At 41.4% G+C, this 16,836-nt stretch overlaps 1 protein-coding gene across 1 annotated transcript in view; it reads left to right on the forward strand.

Moving 5' to 3' along the window:
• dock1 (dedicator of cytokinesis 1) overlaps positions 1 to 16,836 on the forward strand; it is an 815,700-nt gene that overhangs the window by 692,771 nt on the left and 106,093 nt on the right. Inside the window, 3 exon segments of the mRNA XM_034193753.1 lie at positions 11,635 to 11,776; positions 11,894 to 11,975; positions 14,664 to 14,748. Of these exon segments, the coding sequence (XP_034049644.1) occupies positions 11,635 to 11,776; positions 11,894 to 11,975; positions 14,664 to 14,748 (309 nt within the window).

The raw sequence follows: 16,836 nt of genomic DNA on the forward strand, positions 1-16,836 counted from the left end.
ATCTTCTCGCCCAGAAGAAAAAAGAGAGTGTTTACAGAGGAGAGAATCGTGATAAAATGTTAATGCCTGTTTGAGGAAAGTGTATAAAGTGTGTAGTGAGGGGATTTACAGCCTTAAAACATCTATAATAATTGTAAAAACTAATGCTGACTACTTCGCCTGTTGCCGGTTATTTTTAGACCATAACTCCCGCGATAAACGAGGGACCACTGTACTTCATTGGTATCGTGAAAGACATGAATATAATGTCTTTTATTGACAGTAGAAAGTACCGAGATAGCGACATTTACAAGAAGGTGGCCGAAAAGTTATGCGAAGCAGGATTTGCATGAACGCCAGACTAAATCAAGCAGCGGTGGAAGACGTGCGTCGCTGTTTCCATTGATATGGTAAACAGTGCTTTACGCAGAGAAAGCAACAGAGTAATCCAGTAACATTCACATGCAAACTAGTGGAGCAATCTTGATAGTTACACACTCTTTATTTGAGCACGTGAGATTGTCATCAGAGGCTCGCCGTGTGCTCCTGCTTTCACTGATCGCTGTGCGTAATGGCGCAGGGCGCACTGAGTATGTACTAATAGTACAACCCCTGGCAAAAATTATGGAATCACCGGCCTCGGAGGATGTTCATTCAGTTGTTTAATTTTGTAGAAAAAAAGCAGATCACAGACATGACACAAAACTAAAGTCATTTCAAATGGCAGCTTTCTGGCTTTAAGAAACACTATAAGAAATCAAGAAAAAAAGATTGTGGCAGTCAGTAACGGTTACTTTTTTAGACCAAGCAGAGGAAAAAAATATGGAATCACTCAATTCTGAGGAAAAAATTATGGAATCACCCTGTAAATTTTCATCCCCAAAACTAACACCTGCATCATATCAGATCTGCTCGTTAGTCTGCATCTAAAAAGGAGTGAACACACCTTGGAGAGCTGTTGCACCAAGTGGACTGACATGAATCATGGCTCCAACATGAGAAATGTCAATTGAAACAAAGAAGAGGATTATCAAACTCTTAAAAGAGAGTAAATCATCATGCAATGTTGCAAAAGATGTTGGTTGTTCACAGTCAGCTGTGTCTAAACTCTGGACCAAATACAAACAACATGGGAAGGTTGTTAAAGGCAAACATACTGGTAGACCAAGGAAGACATCAAAGCGTCAAGACAGAAAACTTAAAGCAATATGTCTCAAAAATCGAAAAATGTACAACAAAACAAATGAGGAATGAATGGGAGGAAACTGGAGTCAACGTCTGTGATCGAACTGTAAGAAACCGCCTAAAGGAAATGGGATTTACATACAGAAAAGCTAAACGAAAGGCATCATTAACACCTAAACAGAAAAAAACAAGGTTACAATGGGCTAAGGAAAAGCAATTGTGGACTGTGGATGACTGGATGAAAGTCATATTTAGTGATGAATCTCGAATCTGCATTGGGCAAGGTGATGATGCTGGAACTTTTGTTTGGTGCCTTTCCAATGAGATTTATAAAGATGACTGCCTGAAGAGAACATGTAAATTTCCACAGTCATTGATGATATGGGGCTGCATGTCAGGTAAAGGCACTGGGGAGATGGCTGTCATTACATCATCAATAAATGCACAAGTTTATGTTGATATTTTTGGACAATTGAAAGGATGTTTGGGGATGATGAAATCATTTTTCAAGATGATAATGCATCTTGCCATAGAGCAAAAACTGCAAAAACATTCCTTGCAAAAAGACACATAGGGTCAATGTCAATGAGCAGATCTGATTTGATGCAGGTTTTAGTTTGGGGGATGAAAATTTACAGGGTGATTCCATAATTTTTTCCTCAGAATTGAGTGATTCCATATTTTTTTCCTCTGCTTGGTCTAAAAAAGTAACCGTTACTGACTGCCACAATCTTTTTTTCTTGATTTCTTATAGTGTTTCTTAAAGCCAGAAAGTTGCCATTTGAAATGACTTTAGTTTTGTGTCATGTCTGTGATCTGCTTTTTTTCTACAAAATTAAACAACTGAATGAACATCCTCTGAGGCCGGTGATTCCATAATTTTTGCCAGGGGTTGTATGTACTCATTGGAGCTATTCAAATGGGCCAACTAGTAACATATCACTCCTGAAAACAATCTTTGGCTTTTCACGTGAGGTAAATCTACGATTGGATTTTTGGAAAACCATGTGACGGTGAACCAATTCCGATTGGACACTCACATTGCGCATGTCATCACACAGCTTCTATGAGGAGTACAAAGATGGCCCATGGCTGGCTTGAAAGTCTGCGGAGTTAACTTTTCAGCAAAAAAAAGTGAGTTTCTATCTCATATCATTAAAAAATTATTTATAATTTAGTAAAGCTTGGTCTTAGCCGTCGTATACAACGGCGTCGACCCCAGAGGGTTAAGCATGTAAACGGGTTATTCCTAATGATTCAGAAACCGGAATGTTGACCTTATCCTGAATATTAACGGCATGTAAACGTAACCACTGTCTCTTCACCCAAAACAATGAAATGGTTTAATGGGATTATTAACCATCAGATGTTAAAGGTAAAATCTGTTAAATCATTCTAAATTCAGTTTTTTCAGTTTTTTAAATTCAGAAACTCTGCAAAATTCTGTGACACTTTGAAAGGACTGTCGCACAGTGAACGCATCAGCTAGCAGCTCGTTTAGCCGTGGTGCTCTGATCGCTTCAGCCGCCTTTTATGATGAAATAATTCTGAATTCATGAGGAAATGATTGTTGTACAAAAGCTTCAGATATCTGTTGCTGAGATGGATGATGACTGGAAGTGCAGTTAGAAGCAGAAACGAGGTGTTAATCCGTGAACCGCGTCATCAGGGGGGACGGTTCTTCGGGGGACCGTTTGGTCTGCAACACCAGAACTCTTGTCTGTTGTGTGCAAGAAAACAGAAAAGTCCGCCGTTTAATTCACACAGTAGGTTTTTTTTTTTTCTTTCATTCCTCATAACATGCCTTTGCCATGGGTCCTCGCACGAATCAGTCTGCATGGCTGTGGGAGAAGTTCTCTTGCAGTGTACTGCAGACGCGAATGTTTGTAGGGGAGACCGGGACTGTTTGCCCACTGAAAATTTTAAATTTATAACTCTCTGAAACACTATTGCCTGCATTTTGAGAGCCAAATTTTGTGACGTAAAGCCACAAAATTGAGAACTGATCAGGAGCATAAATACCAAAGCAAAATTAAACTAGGAAAACAAGGTGGTAAACGAACTATAAGAAAAACAAACTACATGAAAACAGAAAGCAAAACCCGACATAAAGCATAACTGATAGCACAAATAAGAAAAGCAAAATCAAGTGAAAACAATGATCAATAATGTAAACACAGTCTGGCAGAACAAAACTAGAACGGAACTGGACAATGGCTAAAGTATGAAAAGAAACAAAGTGACAAAGCAAAATGGAACAGAACAAACACATGATAAATAACTAATAAAACAAAAATGGGGCAGATGGTGACGAAAAGAAAGGAGGAAGGCCTAGACCCAGACCGGGCATGACACTACTCTATCATCTGGGAGGGAGATGGTCCATGCCATCAGTCTTATAGCCATCATTATTAACTACCAATATTTCATTTATTTGCTGTCAAATGTCAGTATAATACTAGCATTATGTTGCATAACTACACAATTAGGTAACAGCTCAAAAACAGTTTTAATAACACCCAACTCAATATTGGGTCGAATCAAATCAAATTGAATCAAATTGAAATGATCGATTCTGAATCTTGGAATCAAATTGATACTTGAAATTTGAATCGATACCCAGCTGTAATTAATTAGTATGCGAATTTGCAGCTGGAACATTTTTATTCGATGGAATCAGTTCCTGTTATCAGTGCCTGCAGATTTTCCTGAGTTTCACCTGGAAAAAAAAACACGCTTGATATGTTGCCTGGGGTCAAGATGCCAAACTTTGCATTAGAGCCCGACCGATATATCGGCCCTTTTCAAAGTACTTATTATCGGCCGAAATTTTGCCGATAGAACGCCGATAATTTCTCAGAAACAGAACAGTTACTGAAATAATATTTGTCGGCAATGTAAAATGCCCTTGCACTGTTTGTCCAGTTGATGGAACTCTGACTCCGTTCAACTGATAGCTGCTTACACCCCTGCTTAAATGTGTTCATCACCGGCCCCCATAGTTCGCCGTCACACCGCACTGATCGGCTGACAAAAGCATACAAGTAAGTTTATAAGGATGTTGTTTGTAATAACTTTGCGATTACATTCACCCCACATTTCTCCCATTTCAGTTCAACTCAGTTTGATTAACTCAGTTTGTGTAGTAATGTGTCAAATGTGCTTCATTGCGTCGGTCACGCTTTTTATTAAGCCCACGTTGTGTAGACCTTATTTCTAGCATGAAAAACTTTCATTTACTGCTAAGAGGTTGAAACATTCAGATTCACTGGTCGTCCGGAAGGGTTCTGGGAATTACTGCCGTTCGCCATTAACCCTCTGGGGCCGATGCCGTCGTATACGATGGCCGGGACCAAGCTTTACTAAATTGTAAATAACTTTTTAATGATATGAAATAGAAACTTACTTTTTTTTTGCTGAAAAGTTAACTCCACGGACTTTCGATTGGCCATCTTGGTACTCCTCATAGAAGATGTGTGATGACATGCGCAATGTGAGTGTCCAGTCGAAATTGGTTCTCTGTCACATGGTTTTCCAAAATCCAACCGTAGGGCAGATTTACCTCACGTGATATGGCAAAGATCATTTTCAGGAGTGATATCTTACTAGTTGGCCCGTTTGAATAGCCCCCTAACTGCTCCAATTGTGTTTTTGGATTTTTTGAACTTGAATATTCTTCTCTGTTATAAAGTTAATCAATATGAGGACAAAGCTTCAGCTTTTAGGGCATACCTTTTTTGTTAAGGGTCCAAAAAAGAACATTATATTAATTAAAAAAAATATCGGCTGATTTATTGGCTATTTATTGGCGATTTATCGATTATGGGCATTTTTTTCATCCAGATATCGTTATCGGCATCGGCCTGAAAAAATCCATATCGGTCGGGCTCTACTTTGCATCAAGCAACAAGGAAAACAAGTGCAGTGATCCTGAGATCCTGTGAATGCCCACATTTTTCCACATAGAAAAATAATCAGGCATCAACAAAGACCTGGAAGGTTGAGGAGAATCAATAACCCTATTGATAGCAATCAAATATTACCAGTTTCGATCCCTAATAAAAAGTCCAGGGTGTTTAAAACTTTATTATTACATACTTATTTTGCTGCTTCTGTTTTTGCTCCAGGTTGCCACTGCGGATGTAGTGTGGATCTGCATGTTGCTGTGGCACGTTTTATGCCAGGTGCCTATCCTGAAGCACCTCAAGGTGTACATGGAGAATGGGGCACAGGTGGCCTTGAATCGAGATCTTCTGTTTAGCATCCAAGCACACTAACAACCACCACCAGGCTCAGGCAATCCAAATACTCCCTGTATCTAAATAAATTTACTTGGCAGCATTTGGAAATGAAGAATGAATTCTATCAAGCAGCTGTGAAGATTGGTTTTTGAGTACCTCAGGATGATTGCCTTTGTTTATAGCATTTCCAGTAATTAAGATAAACAGGTTTTAGTGTTTATTGTTACATATATTTGGTGTTTGTGTTGCAGCTGCACAGAATTTTCAAGGAATTCTCAGTTATGTGGCAAAACGTTGTGACACCTGTTACCATGCTTATGTCATATTTTGTGTGGAAACCAACTGTTTTTGCTTGTTTTGATGATTGGGTAGTTTGTGAGAGGTGAAGGTGTCTAACTTTTTGAAATACTCATTTGTCTTAGCAATGACATTCACGTTTCTAGGCCCTCAACCTTTGAAACAAAGTGACACACGAGAATAGTTTATGGAATCAAGATGTTGGTAGATGCCTATACCTTTTCAGGAGAGCCATGGTCCAAGTGTTTAGGGTCCTGGTGCCGCATGTCTGGATGTCTTTGGTCCTAGGTCTCTTCAGCAGATCCTTGGTTATTGCTGGAATGTCAAATGGGGAGGTGTGTGTGGATCGGGAGGTCTGGGCGGCTTTGCTTGAGCTGCTGCCCCCACGACCCAACTCCGGATAAAGCGGAAGAAAATGGATGGATGGATGGATATTAGCTGCAACATCTTGGCCATGTGGTGCATTTCTCTGGGTATGATCGAGGCCAATGGGACATCCACATTTCATCTGGCTGTGGCAGATAAATGGCTATTTTCGAGAGGGGGAGATGGGCTGTTTTCTACCTGAGTGGTTGCCATCCACGACACAAGGTGTGATTTTGTGGTGTGGTGGATACAGCAAAGTGCAGCACCAGCACATTTTTCAGCTGATCTGACAGTTGTGTATTTATATAACGGTTGATAAATTTCTCAAAACAAGTTATTGTAAAGACAGGCATTAAATATTTATCCTAAGCCATCATTTCCTCTTTGGAATTCACAGCACATTGTTAGGAGCTTCTGAAGCAGAAGTGAAATCTGGGATTGCATTTTTTTCTCCGTAAAGACTCCTGATTTACCTTGCTTCTTTGACAAGTGTTTAAGGTCGTCTCAGCTTTCCAAAAGGCACATTTCCACTTGAGTTGTTTTTCTCACTTTCCATCCAAGTCTCACCTTTCTGTTCCTATCAGTTCCAAACCTTGTGTAATCCCTGAATTATTTTTCTTCTGAAGGTGTCAGGAGCAGCTGAGGGTCTTTGAAAGCTTTTTTGAAATACGGTGCATCCGGAAAGTATTCACAGCACTTCACGTTTTCCACATTTTGCTATGTTTAAGTTTAAGTTTAATTAGCTTATAATGCGCCAAATCACAGCAAAAGCCGTCTCAAGGCGCCTTACATAAATCAAGTCAACATAAAATTGAATAAATAATGATTAAAATGATGAAAATGAAAAAAATGATTGTTTCAGCCTTATTCCAAAATGGAATCTATTAAAAAAAATCTATTAAAAAAAAGCAAAAACCAAGAAATCACATAAGTACAGGTGAGCCCCATTAACTCGTGCAAGCATGAGTCACGATTCGGCTTTACTCACGTGGACCCCGAAAATTTAGACTACCTATAAAAGTCTATTTTGATTTCATCGTTTTTGGGAGGGATCGTCAGTGCGGACAATGATTTCTTCTTCCTCCTGCGGCTGCTACAGGTCAACGATGAAGGTGGACTATTCTGTGTGAAAGATTCCTGATGATTCAAAGTTTTTGGATGTGACTCTTGACATCTTTACTGCTGGTTCAGATTGAGCCAGAATTTATACACATGTGGTGGGCGTGAACGGCAGCAGCCCTCATGGAGGAGGAAAATAAAGATTCTGAACCCACTCCAGATGAAGGAATTGTCGTCCAGAATCGTCCACACTGACAAACCACTTATTGCTGACCTGCAGCAGCCGGAGCAGAAAAAAAAGATCCGGAACCCACTCCAGATGACGAAATCATCACCACCCAGCAAGGATTCACGCTTCAAATCGTTGAAACTATAATAATATGGCAAGGTAAGGTGATCTTAAGTTTTTTGGTCAACTTAATTAACTCGCGGTCAGATTTCGTGGACCTCAGCTAGCGCGAGTTAATAGAGCTCACCTGTATTCACATCCTTTGCCATGAAGCTCAAAAATGAGCTCAGGTGCATCCTGTTTAAACTGATCATCCTTGAAATGTTTCTACAGCTTAATTGGAGTCCACCTGGGGTAAAATCAGTTGATTGGACAAGATTTGGAAAGACACACACCTGTCTACATATAAGGTCCCACAGGTGATAGTGCATATCAAAGCACAAACCAAGCATGAAGTCAAAGGAATTGTTTGTAGACCTCTGAGATAGGATTCTCTCGAGGCACAAATCTGGGGAAGGATACAGAAACATTTCTGCTGCTTTGAAGATCCCAGTGACCACAGTGGCCTCTATCATCCATAAAAGATAGAAGTTCAGATCCACCAGGACTCTTCCTAGAGCCTGCCACCCGTCTAAACTGAGCGATTGGGGGAGAAAGGCCTTAGTCAGGGAGGTAACCAAGAACCTGATGGTCACTCTGTCAGAGCTCCAGTGTTCATCTGTTGAGAGAGGAGAACCTTCCAGAAGGACAACCCTCTCTGCAGCAATCCACCAGTCAGGCCTGTATGGTCGAGTGGCCAGACAGAAGCCACTCCTGAGGAAAAAGGCACATGGCAGCCTGCCTGGAGTTTGCCAGAAGGCACCTGAAGGACTCTCAGACCATGAGAAACAAAATTCTCTGGTCTGATGAGACAAAGATTGAACAGGCGTCATGTTTGGAGGAAACCAGGCACCATCCCTACAGTGAAGCATGGTAGTGGCAGCATCATGCTGTCTGGAAGTTTTTCAGCGGCAGGAACTGGGAGACTAGTCAGGATTGAGAGAAAGATGAATGCAGCAATGTACAGAGACATCCTGGATGAAAACCTGCTCCAGAGCGCTCTTGACCTCAGACTGGGGCGAGGGTTCATCTTTCAGCAGGATAATGACCATAAGCACACAGCCAAGATATCAAAGGAATGGCTTCAGTACAACTCTGTGAATGTCCTTGAGTGGTCCAGACAGAGCCCAGACCTGAATCCGATTGAACATCTCTGGAGAGATCTGAAAATGGCTGTGCACCAACGGTCCCCATCCAACCTGATGGAGCTTGAGAGGTGCTGCAAAGAGGAATGGGCAAAACTGCCCAAAGATAGGTGCAACAAGTTTGTGGCATCATATTCAAAAAGACTTGAGGCTGTAATTGCTGCCAAAGGTGCATCAACAAAGTAGTGAGCAAAAGGTGTGAATACTTATGTACACGTTATTTCTTGTTTTTTTATGTTTAATAAATTTGCCAAAAAAAAAACCAAACACTTTTTTTCATGTTGTCATTATGTGAGTAGAATTTTGAGGGGGAAAAATAATTTACTTCATTTTGGACTAAGGCTATGGTTGTTGTTCATTCAGCTGCTTCCGGTTTTGTTCGGGGTCACCACAGCAGATACAGCCAGATCCGCATTGGTAATTGGCACAAGTTTTACGCCGGATGCCCTTCCTGACACAACTCCAGCTTTACCTGGAGAAACACACACAGCTGCTGGTGTTCCAAAGAGGTCTCCCATCCAAGTACTAACCAGATCCTGCTCTACTTAGCTTCTGTGATCTGACGGGATCAGGATGACACAGAACAGACTGGCTGCATTTTGGACTAAGGCTGTAATATGTGGAAAAAGTGAAGTGCTGTGAAAACTTTCCAGATGCATTGTATGAATCATAACACAGCCCACTCAGAGATGCTTGATTATGAGCTTTTTTGTTCATCCTTCTGTGAGCACACTTGATCACTCCATCACTCCATCATCTGTTTTTCATATGATGGATTTTTATTTTGCAGCAAATAAGCTGAGGTTTTTTAAAAAAAAAATTTAAGTTAATTTAAATTTAAATTTAAGTTAAAACCATAGCAGGATCTGCTTTAGACTGAAATGAAACTACGTCCTGGTGGTCCTTGGAAGCTGCCATTGACGTAAGACACTGACACCGTGCTGCTTTTCCTACAAATGCTTTCCGTCCTATATGTTGGGAAAGTGTCGGTACACGGACCCACAACAGGGGGCGCAAAGGAACGGACAATGGAGTAGGTCAAATAACAACACTTTACTGTTGTGAATGTGCACAACAAATACAACAGATTACAACAATAGATCAGAATCAATTCACAAAGGTGTCGTGTGGGCAGGCTCGAAGATAGGAGACACCTGTCCAAAGCAGAACCGGAACCACACGATTTCCTCCGCCACCAGACCCCGGGAATACTGGAGCCGCCAAGTCCCGAACTCCCAGGTGGCCACTGCCTCCGCATGTCGGACCTGGTACTGCTGGCGAGGAACAAAAACACAATTAAAGGTGGGCGCGTTTGCACCCAGTAATCCGCACGGCAGGAAAGCTACCTCCACCTCTCGTTGGAAAAAAGGTCTGTTATCACTCACAAAAATCACAAAAGGTTACTGTCAAGCAGTCAGCTGAGAATATTACCTTCCAGGTAGAACGATATCTCGGCAAAGAGGTGGAGACGTCGTCCTGCTGATGTATCCCTGCTGATTGGTAACAGCTGTTGCAGGTGATGCGTGACAGCTGTCACCCTGGCTGCTCCTGTGAGGCGGCTGCGCCCTCTGGTGCCTGGAGCCCGCACTCCAGGCAGGGCGCCCTCTGGTGGTGGGCCAGCAGTACCTCCTCTTCTGGCGGCCCACACAACACTATAAGTACATCCAAAGAGCATAAAGCATATCAACTGTCTTGATTCTCATCTCTAATATAACTGTGTTATGAAGTATTGCTGCTTTGTATCCTGACTTTGTGAAATTGCCTTTTTACCCACAAGCTGAAAAAGAAAAGCCCATTTTAGCATGAAGTATTAATTCTGTGACAGTGATTTCTTTGCCAGAAGTAGCAGGTCTAGGTTTGATGGTAATGAAAATGAGAATTGTGACATTGCGGTAGCTGTGTACATCAGCAGAATGCTGAACACCATGTGGATTGTCTTCTGAATGACAAAACACTATACAGTAACAGTTAAAAACATTAGGGGCCTTTAATCTGAATGGAACTATTCAGCTTTTCTCTAGCCTGGATTGTTCTAAACTATGTTATTAACAGTAAGATCATGTACTCTTACAAACATCATCAGTTGTTGTTGGTCTGTTTTTATCCTTTTTATGCGGATCCATGTCAGTGAAGTAATTTCTCATATTTATATTTTCTTTAGTAGCCTCAAAATGCAGAATGTTGTGTATTACAACAGTCACAATTCTAGGTAGGCCAACCCTAGTCCATGTGTATTGAATTTGAATTTGTTTGCACATGTGCTTTTCCTGTTAATATATTTGTGGCAGGGCATTCACTGTCAGTTTTACTTAGTTTACTGCTTTTATTAGGTTTGCTTAAACTTAGATTACATGTTTTAGGATGCCTTTTTTAAAAATTACTTTTGGAAAACATTTTCCAGAAAAGGTTGACTGCAGGGTTTTAGTCCTACTGTTCTCTTCTACTGAGAAGATGTTTTCTGATGTGAGAGTTTGATGGAATAATAACCTGAGGCAGAAATACACCAGTTCACACAGGTGACACTCCTCTGGTCACTGAAGAATTCAGTGGAACCGCAGGTACTGACAAGGCCGGTCACAAGGTCTTTGTCAGTCCCCATGGGTTGGTGTCTGCGGTGAGAACAGCGCCATGCTCTTTTACTTTGCGAAAAGTTGTGGTCTGTGAGCTTCAGCTTCCAGAGTGGCATCACTGGACATTGTATGCCAATATTTGTGGTGTACTTGAGATCTATCATGTTCTTGTGGGAAGACCATAAACCGTATATATACTGGATAAATCCTCTGTGACATCACCTCCAGGTTTTCTGAAGATCTGTTTTAATGCTCAGATGGTGTGGCACTGGTGTTGCCATCTTGGCAGTGACTGCCCAATTTTCAGCCAGCCTAGTCTACACTACAAGCACATCTTGAACGTTTCATGTCAATCCCATTGTGAAGGCTTATAGGGGAAAATTCCAAATATTATCGATGTCCAAATATTTACGGACCTGTCTGTATGAGCCCAAAAATCTCATTGAATTTTTTTCATCACCCAGAACAAAATGTTCATCTACCGTGGCAAAGAGTACGAGCGCAGAGAAGATTTGGAAGCACGATTGCTCACACAGTTTCCCAACGCAGAGAAGATGAAGACAACCACCACACCCAGCGAGGACACACAGGGTTCTCCTGGACAGTGTATCCTCTCAGCTCACAGATTGAGACATTTAATGTGGTGGTTGGTTTCTGTGTAGCTCATAAATTCTATTTGCTTGCATGCAAATGTTTTTGTTTTCCTTTATTCTTTGGCTAAAGACATCCAGTGTTTCACAGTCAAGCCCATCCTTGATCTGCCTGCCAAATTCCAAAACAAGGCTGTCTCTGAACAAATACTGAGGTGAGTGTGATATTCTTGCTCCGTTCACATTTCTTCATAATTACAGAGTGCTTTATTCAAAGCCACACAGCGTGCATTTCAATCCTGCAAGGCCAATTTCTTTCTCAGTTATTCCAAAATCGATATGCCGAGCTCACAATGACATGAAAACTGCATTAGCATATTTTTGGAGTGCACTGTGCCAGGAACGATGGCGATGACGGTGATTACATCTTCATACAAATCTGTGTGCAGTAAAAAGTAGCTGACCTTCTCATTGTTCTCGTCAGCGTTGACGTCCGCCGGCTATCTGGTATTCGTGCCTGTGCCAAACGCAGCGCTGTTTTTCTCCGACATCATTAATACCATTGTGTGGCAGGCCAGGCCCTAAAGTAAACAGTGGGCTCTGACACCGCCACGTGCGCTTGCCGGGCCTGCACACGAGCCCTGCATTGTATCGCTCTGCTTTGCAAATTCACTTCGATATGCCACGCCGCACTTCAGCGGACATAATTAAAAGAAGGCATTTACTATTAGCAAATAAACCTCGGCACTGATGTTATCACAGGCTCGCATCATTGGTCTCCCCGCATTGATCGTTTCAACAGCCTGTTGGCTTGTTTGCTAACTGCATCGTGATTGGAATATGTAACTCCGATAATAACTTTGATTAGGCTCTGCTCAGAGCACGACGCAGGAGTCTTCCACACCAACTGTCTCCATGCATCTGCCAGTTTTTTCTCCAATCCGTGCTTCTGTTTGCTTTTCTTTGTCCTCAGCTCTGTTTTCTCTCATTACAGCTCACACATTCAGTGCAGAGGATCAGTGGTGCATAGCAAAACTGAACCGTTTGAGCCAAAGGGTCACAGCGGCAGACAGCACCTACCTGTTCTGACCTTGCGTCATACAGATCATCGTCTGCAGCGTTGCAGTTAGTTATATGTAAAAGGCACAGATCATCGTCTGCAGCGTTGCAGTTAGTTATATGTAAAAGGCACAGATCATCGTCTGCAGCGTTGCAGTTAGTTATATGTAAAAGGCACAATCGCGGTGTCACAGCTGTTTTAAAGTGACTTTAATAAGCAGTCCATTAGCTCCAAGTCTCAAAGTGGATTTAAGGACGGTCTGACAGAAGTCAACATTAATAGAAGTCTTGTCAACACTTACTTGAAAATAGATGAACAAACAAACTCCCAAAGAACAAACTTGTCAGTTTAGGCAGTTAGTCTGTATGTCAAATCAGCATAGATATTTACATTTTCCGTGTAGACGTCTCTCAGCGCACACTGAGCAAAGAGCAGAATTTTACAAACATATTTTTAAACTTGTCTTTTCTTTCAAAGTCTGCTCTGAGTGTCTCTGTGGGTGTTCTGACTGTCGGTAAACTAAAACCACTAGCCGTGACCCATTAATAACAAACACTAATGGGTTTTTTTCTTTTCCTTTCCTAAAATCCGCCTAAAATCTCTTTGTGAGGATGGCATGATGTCAATGTGCTGATAAAACCTTCTTACCTCTCAATCAGGTCACGCTTTCCACATAAATACACAAATTCTTGATTGTTCCTGCTGATATACTGTAAATCAGGGGTGAACCTAGATGGAAAGGGGGTGTTGTGGGGGGGGGGGGGGGATGTGCCATACCATGTCAACCATGTATCACCAACCAAACAAAGGGTACTGCTGGCAGCAGAAACGCAAGCCATGCTATGCTTAACTGTTCCAAACCGTATCATACTGTGCCATACAGACCCAGATCGCTTGGTGGAAACGAGGCTCAATCGATCTGCGAGTCCCTTATGGATTTTAAGCAAAGGTTTGAAGGTTTGTCATTTGAGGTCCTTGACAAAAATGTGGATTACATATGTACTATTTGCAGTGCTTGTATCCTTTGTGTTTTTCACCTGATCTGATTCTGAGACCATACTGTGTTATTTCTGAATTTCTGAGTTGCTCTAATGTGTTTGATAACATCAGTATTCAGCGAGACCTGATCCCAGACTTTTTTCGTGGATTGATTAACATAAAAGGTGTTGGAGCGTTGTCTGCCAACGCGAACACCGTTCACAAACAAACCCTCTTTGAAAATTGGCCCAAACACAAACACTAAAGTGCCATTGTCTTTGGAAGACTGTTGATACTTTTTATACTTCATAATAACTGTTTACTTATAAGGCAAAGAATGACCCTTTTTGAACCCTTTTTGACAATAGAGCTGTGCTCTTTATCCCAGGAAGTGTGAAAGTGATTTTGTGTTGCTAAGAGTGAGATGGATGAAACGATGGAAATTGAGAAGGTGTCCGTGAGAGGATCTGTGTATGTGCCAGCTCCAGACAGCTGTCTGCAGAGAAACGGCAATGCCGGCATTTTCACAGTGTGAAAAGTCTGTTAACCTGATTTGGCCACGTTCATCCATCCTGATCATGCGCCTCTGTCACATATCGCGGCACTACACTACATGTTGGATTGGGCAAGTTCTCTGTGTACTTCCAAAGCGTGTGGGGCAATTTTTTTTCCCTGTGTCGATGAAGCTCCACCGTTATTGCGTAGAGAAATTCAACCTGCTAATTGTCTTTGTTGGTGGCAGAGGGAGCTCGAAAACGAGCCATTGTATGTCTGACCTGAAGCAAAGCAATCAACCTTTGGATCAAGCTGCAGATTGCCTATGACACGTTTAATTTACTCCCTTGCTGATTTTCTCCCTCCACAGCTTCTACACAGTGAATGAAGTCCATAAATTCCAGTATTCCAGGCCAGTGAGGAAAGGAGAGAAGGACCCCGACAATGAGTTTGCGGTAATTTTCATTCTTTATATTTTTTAAAGTTTAAAGTCTTGAAAATACGTACTAAATTAAACAATTGCTTTAGCCGACTAACACCGCAAAATAAAAAAAAGTTAAAATGCTAATTAATGCTGAGCTGTCATAATGCTCTCAAAGTATTGTCATTTCTGCTGTGGATGAAATTGCAGGTCCCACGTAGTGGTCAGCTGGCAACACACTGCCTGCTTTTAGTCGCCAAATTTGACAGAAAAGTTTCTGCATTTCTCTCTTGGGGAGGGGGGGTTTCTCTGTTCATCTCCCACTTGCTCATACTTGACGATGTGCTGCACAGACGGAGTTAAACTTGAGATAAATTTCATCATGAGCATGTTAGTAACTGTGCACAATTTAGGCAAAAGGGGGAAGAATACACATTTGCACAGACAGGATACATTATAATGGAAAAAATTATGATCTCCAAACCTGATCATGTTTAGTTGTAGCATTTCACCTGTCTGTTTTTTCACCTTTTGTTAATGTTAGATTTCAGTTTTCAGGCTTTCTCCACTACTTCTTATTTGAGCTGATGCTGCCTGTTTATTGTTGCACCTTTTATATTCCTCACATATTTTTATTTGATTCCAGCACAGTAAATCACCAGAACTCTCATTTACATTGTGGGAAGATTTTACACCACAGGTTTGTTTTAAACACAGTTTGTCAAAGGCTGCCAGCAGGACTGACAAGATCCAACTCAGTGGCATCGTGCACTCGATATTTATGTCCCACCAACATGTGCAGCGTATGCAGGACTTGATGTTGTTGTGTTTGTGGGTATGTGGAAACACTGTTGTGAATGCGACACATCAGTAACAGTAGATGGTGGACACTTGCATCATAGATACCCGCTTGGGAGTAGACCAGCTGATTAAATTTTAGATTTATGTTGTGCATATATTTACAGTATTGCAGGGGTGATGGCCAAGTGGTTAGTGCGTTTGGTTTTAGTGCGGAAGGTTCCCGGTTCAAAAACCACCCCTACCACATTTCCCTTTCTCTATGTAATGTGGAGTTGCATCAGGAAGGGCATCTGATGTAAAACTTGTGCCAATTCAACATGCAGAACCACCTTAGATCTGTTGTGGCGACCCCGAGTGAAAAACAAGGGAGCAGCCGAAGGGACTTACAAATGAGGATAAAGCTTTTTAAAACATGTATTACTTAAGAATCCTTTATGATACAAACTACATTCAGAATTTTATGATGGCACAAATCTGTTGACATATATAAATATGGTAATTATAATTTGCTAATTAATCCTGTTATGTATACTCTGGTGTGACTTATATACTGAAACCTCACGCATTCATTCTTATTAATAGTAATTATAAGAAGTATTTATGTGGGACTTTCCCGGAAATCAAAGCACAAACAAAATTAACTCCAATAATAAAATAATTCACACCAATAATAAAAAATGCACTAGAACAATGCATAAAAATAAAACAAATTAAAGCGCTGATAATACAGAAAAAAAAGATGTGAATTAACTCAACAAAAATATAAACGCAACACTTTTGGTTTTGCTCCCATTTTGTATGAGATGAACTCAAAGATCTAAAACTTTTTCCACATACACAATATCACCATTTCCCTCAAATATTGTTCACAAACCAGTCTAAATCTGTGATAGTGAGCACTTCTCCTTTGCTGAGATAATCCATCCCACCTCACAGGTGTGCCATATCAAGATGCTGATTAGACACCATGATTAGTGCACAGGTGTGCCTTAGACTGCCCACAATAAAAGGCCACTCTGAAAGGTGCAGTTTTATCACACAGCACAATGCCACAGATGTCGCAAGATTTGAGGGAGCGTGCAATTGGCATGCTGACAGCAGGAATGTCAACCAGAGCTGTTGCTCGTGTATTGAATGTTCATTTCTCTACCATAAGCCGTCTCCAAAGGCGTTTCAGAGAATTTGGCAGTACATCCAACCAGCCTCACAACCGCAGACCACGTGTAACCACACCAGCCCAGGACCTCCACATCCAGCATGTTCACCTCCAAGATCGTCTGAGACCAGCCACTCGGACAGCTGCTGAAACAATTGGTTTGCA

This window comes from Thalassophryne amazonica, chromosome 18, assembly GCF_902500255.1.
Source record: "Thalassophryne amazonica chromosome 18, fThaAma1.1, whole genome shotgun sequence".
Taxonomy (NCBI): domain Eukaryota; kingdom Metazoa; phylum Chordata; class Actinopteri; order Batrachoidiformes; family Batrachoididae; genus Thalassophryne; species Thalassophryne amazonica.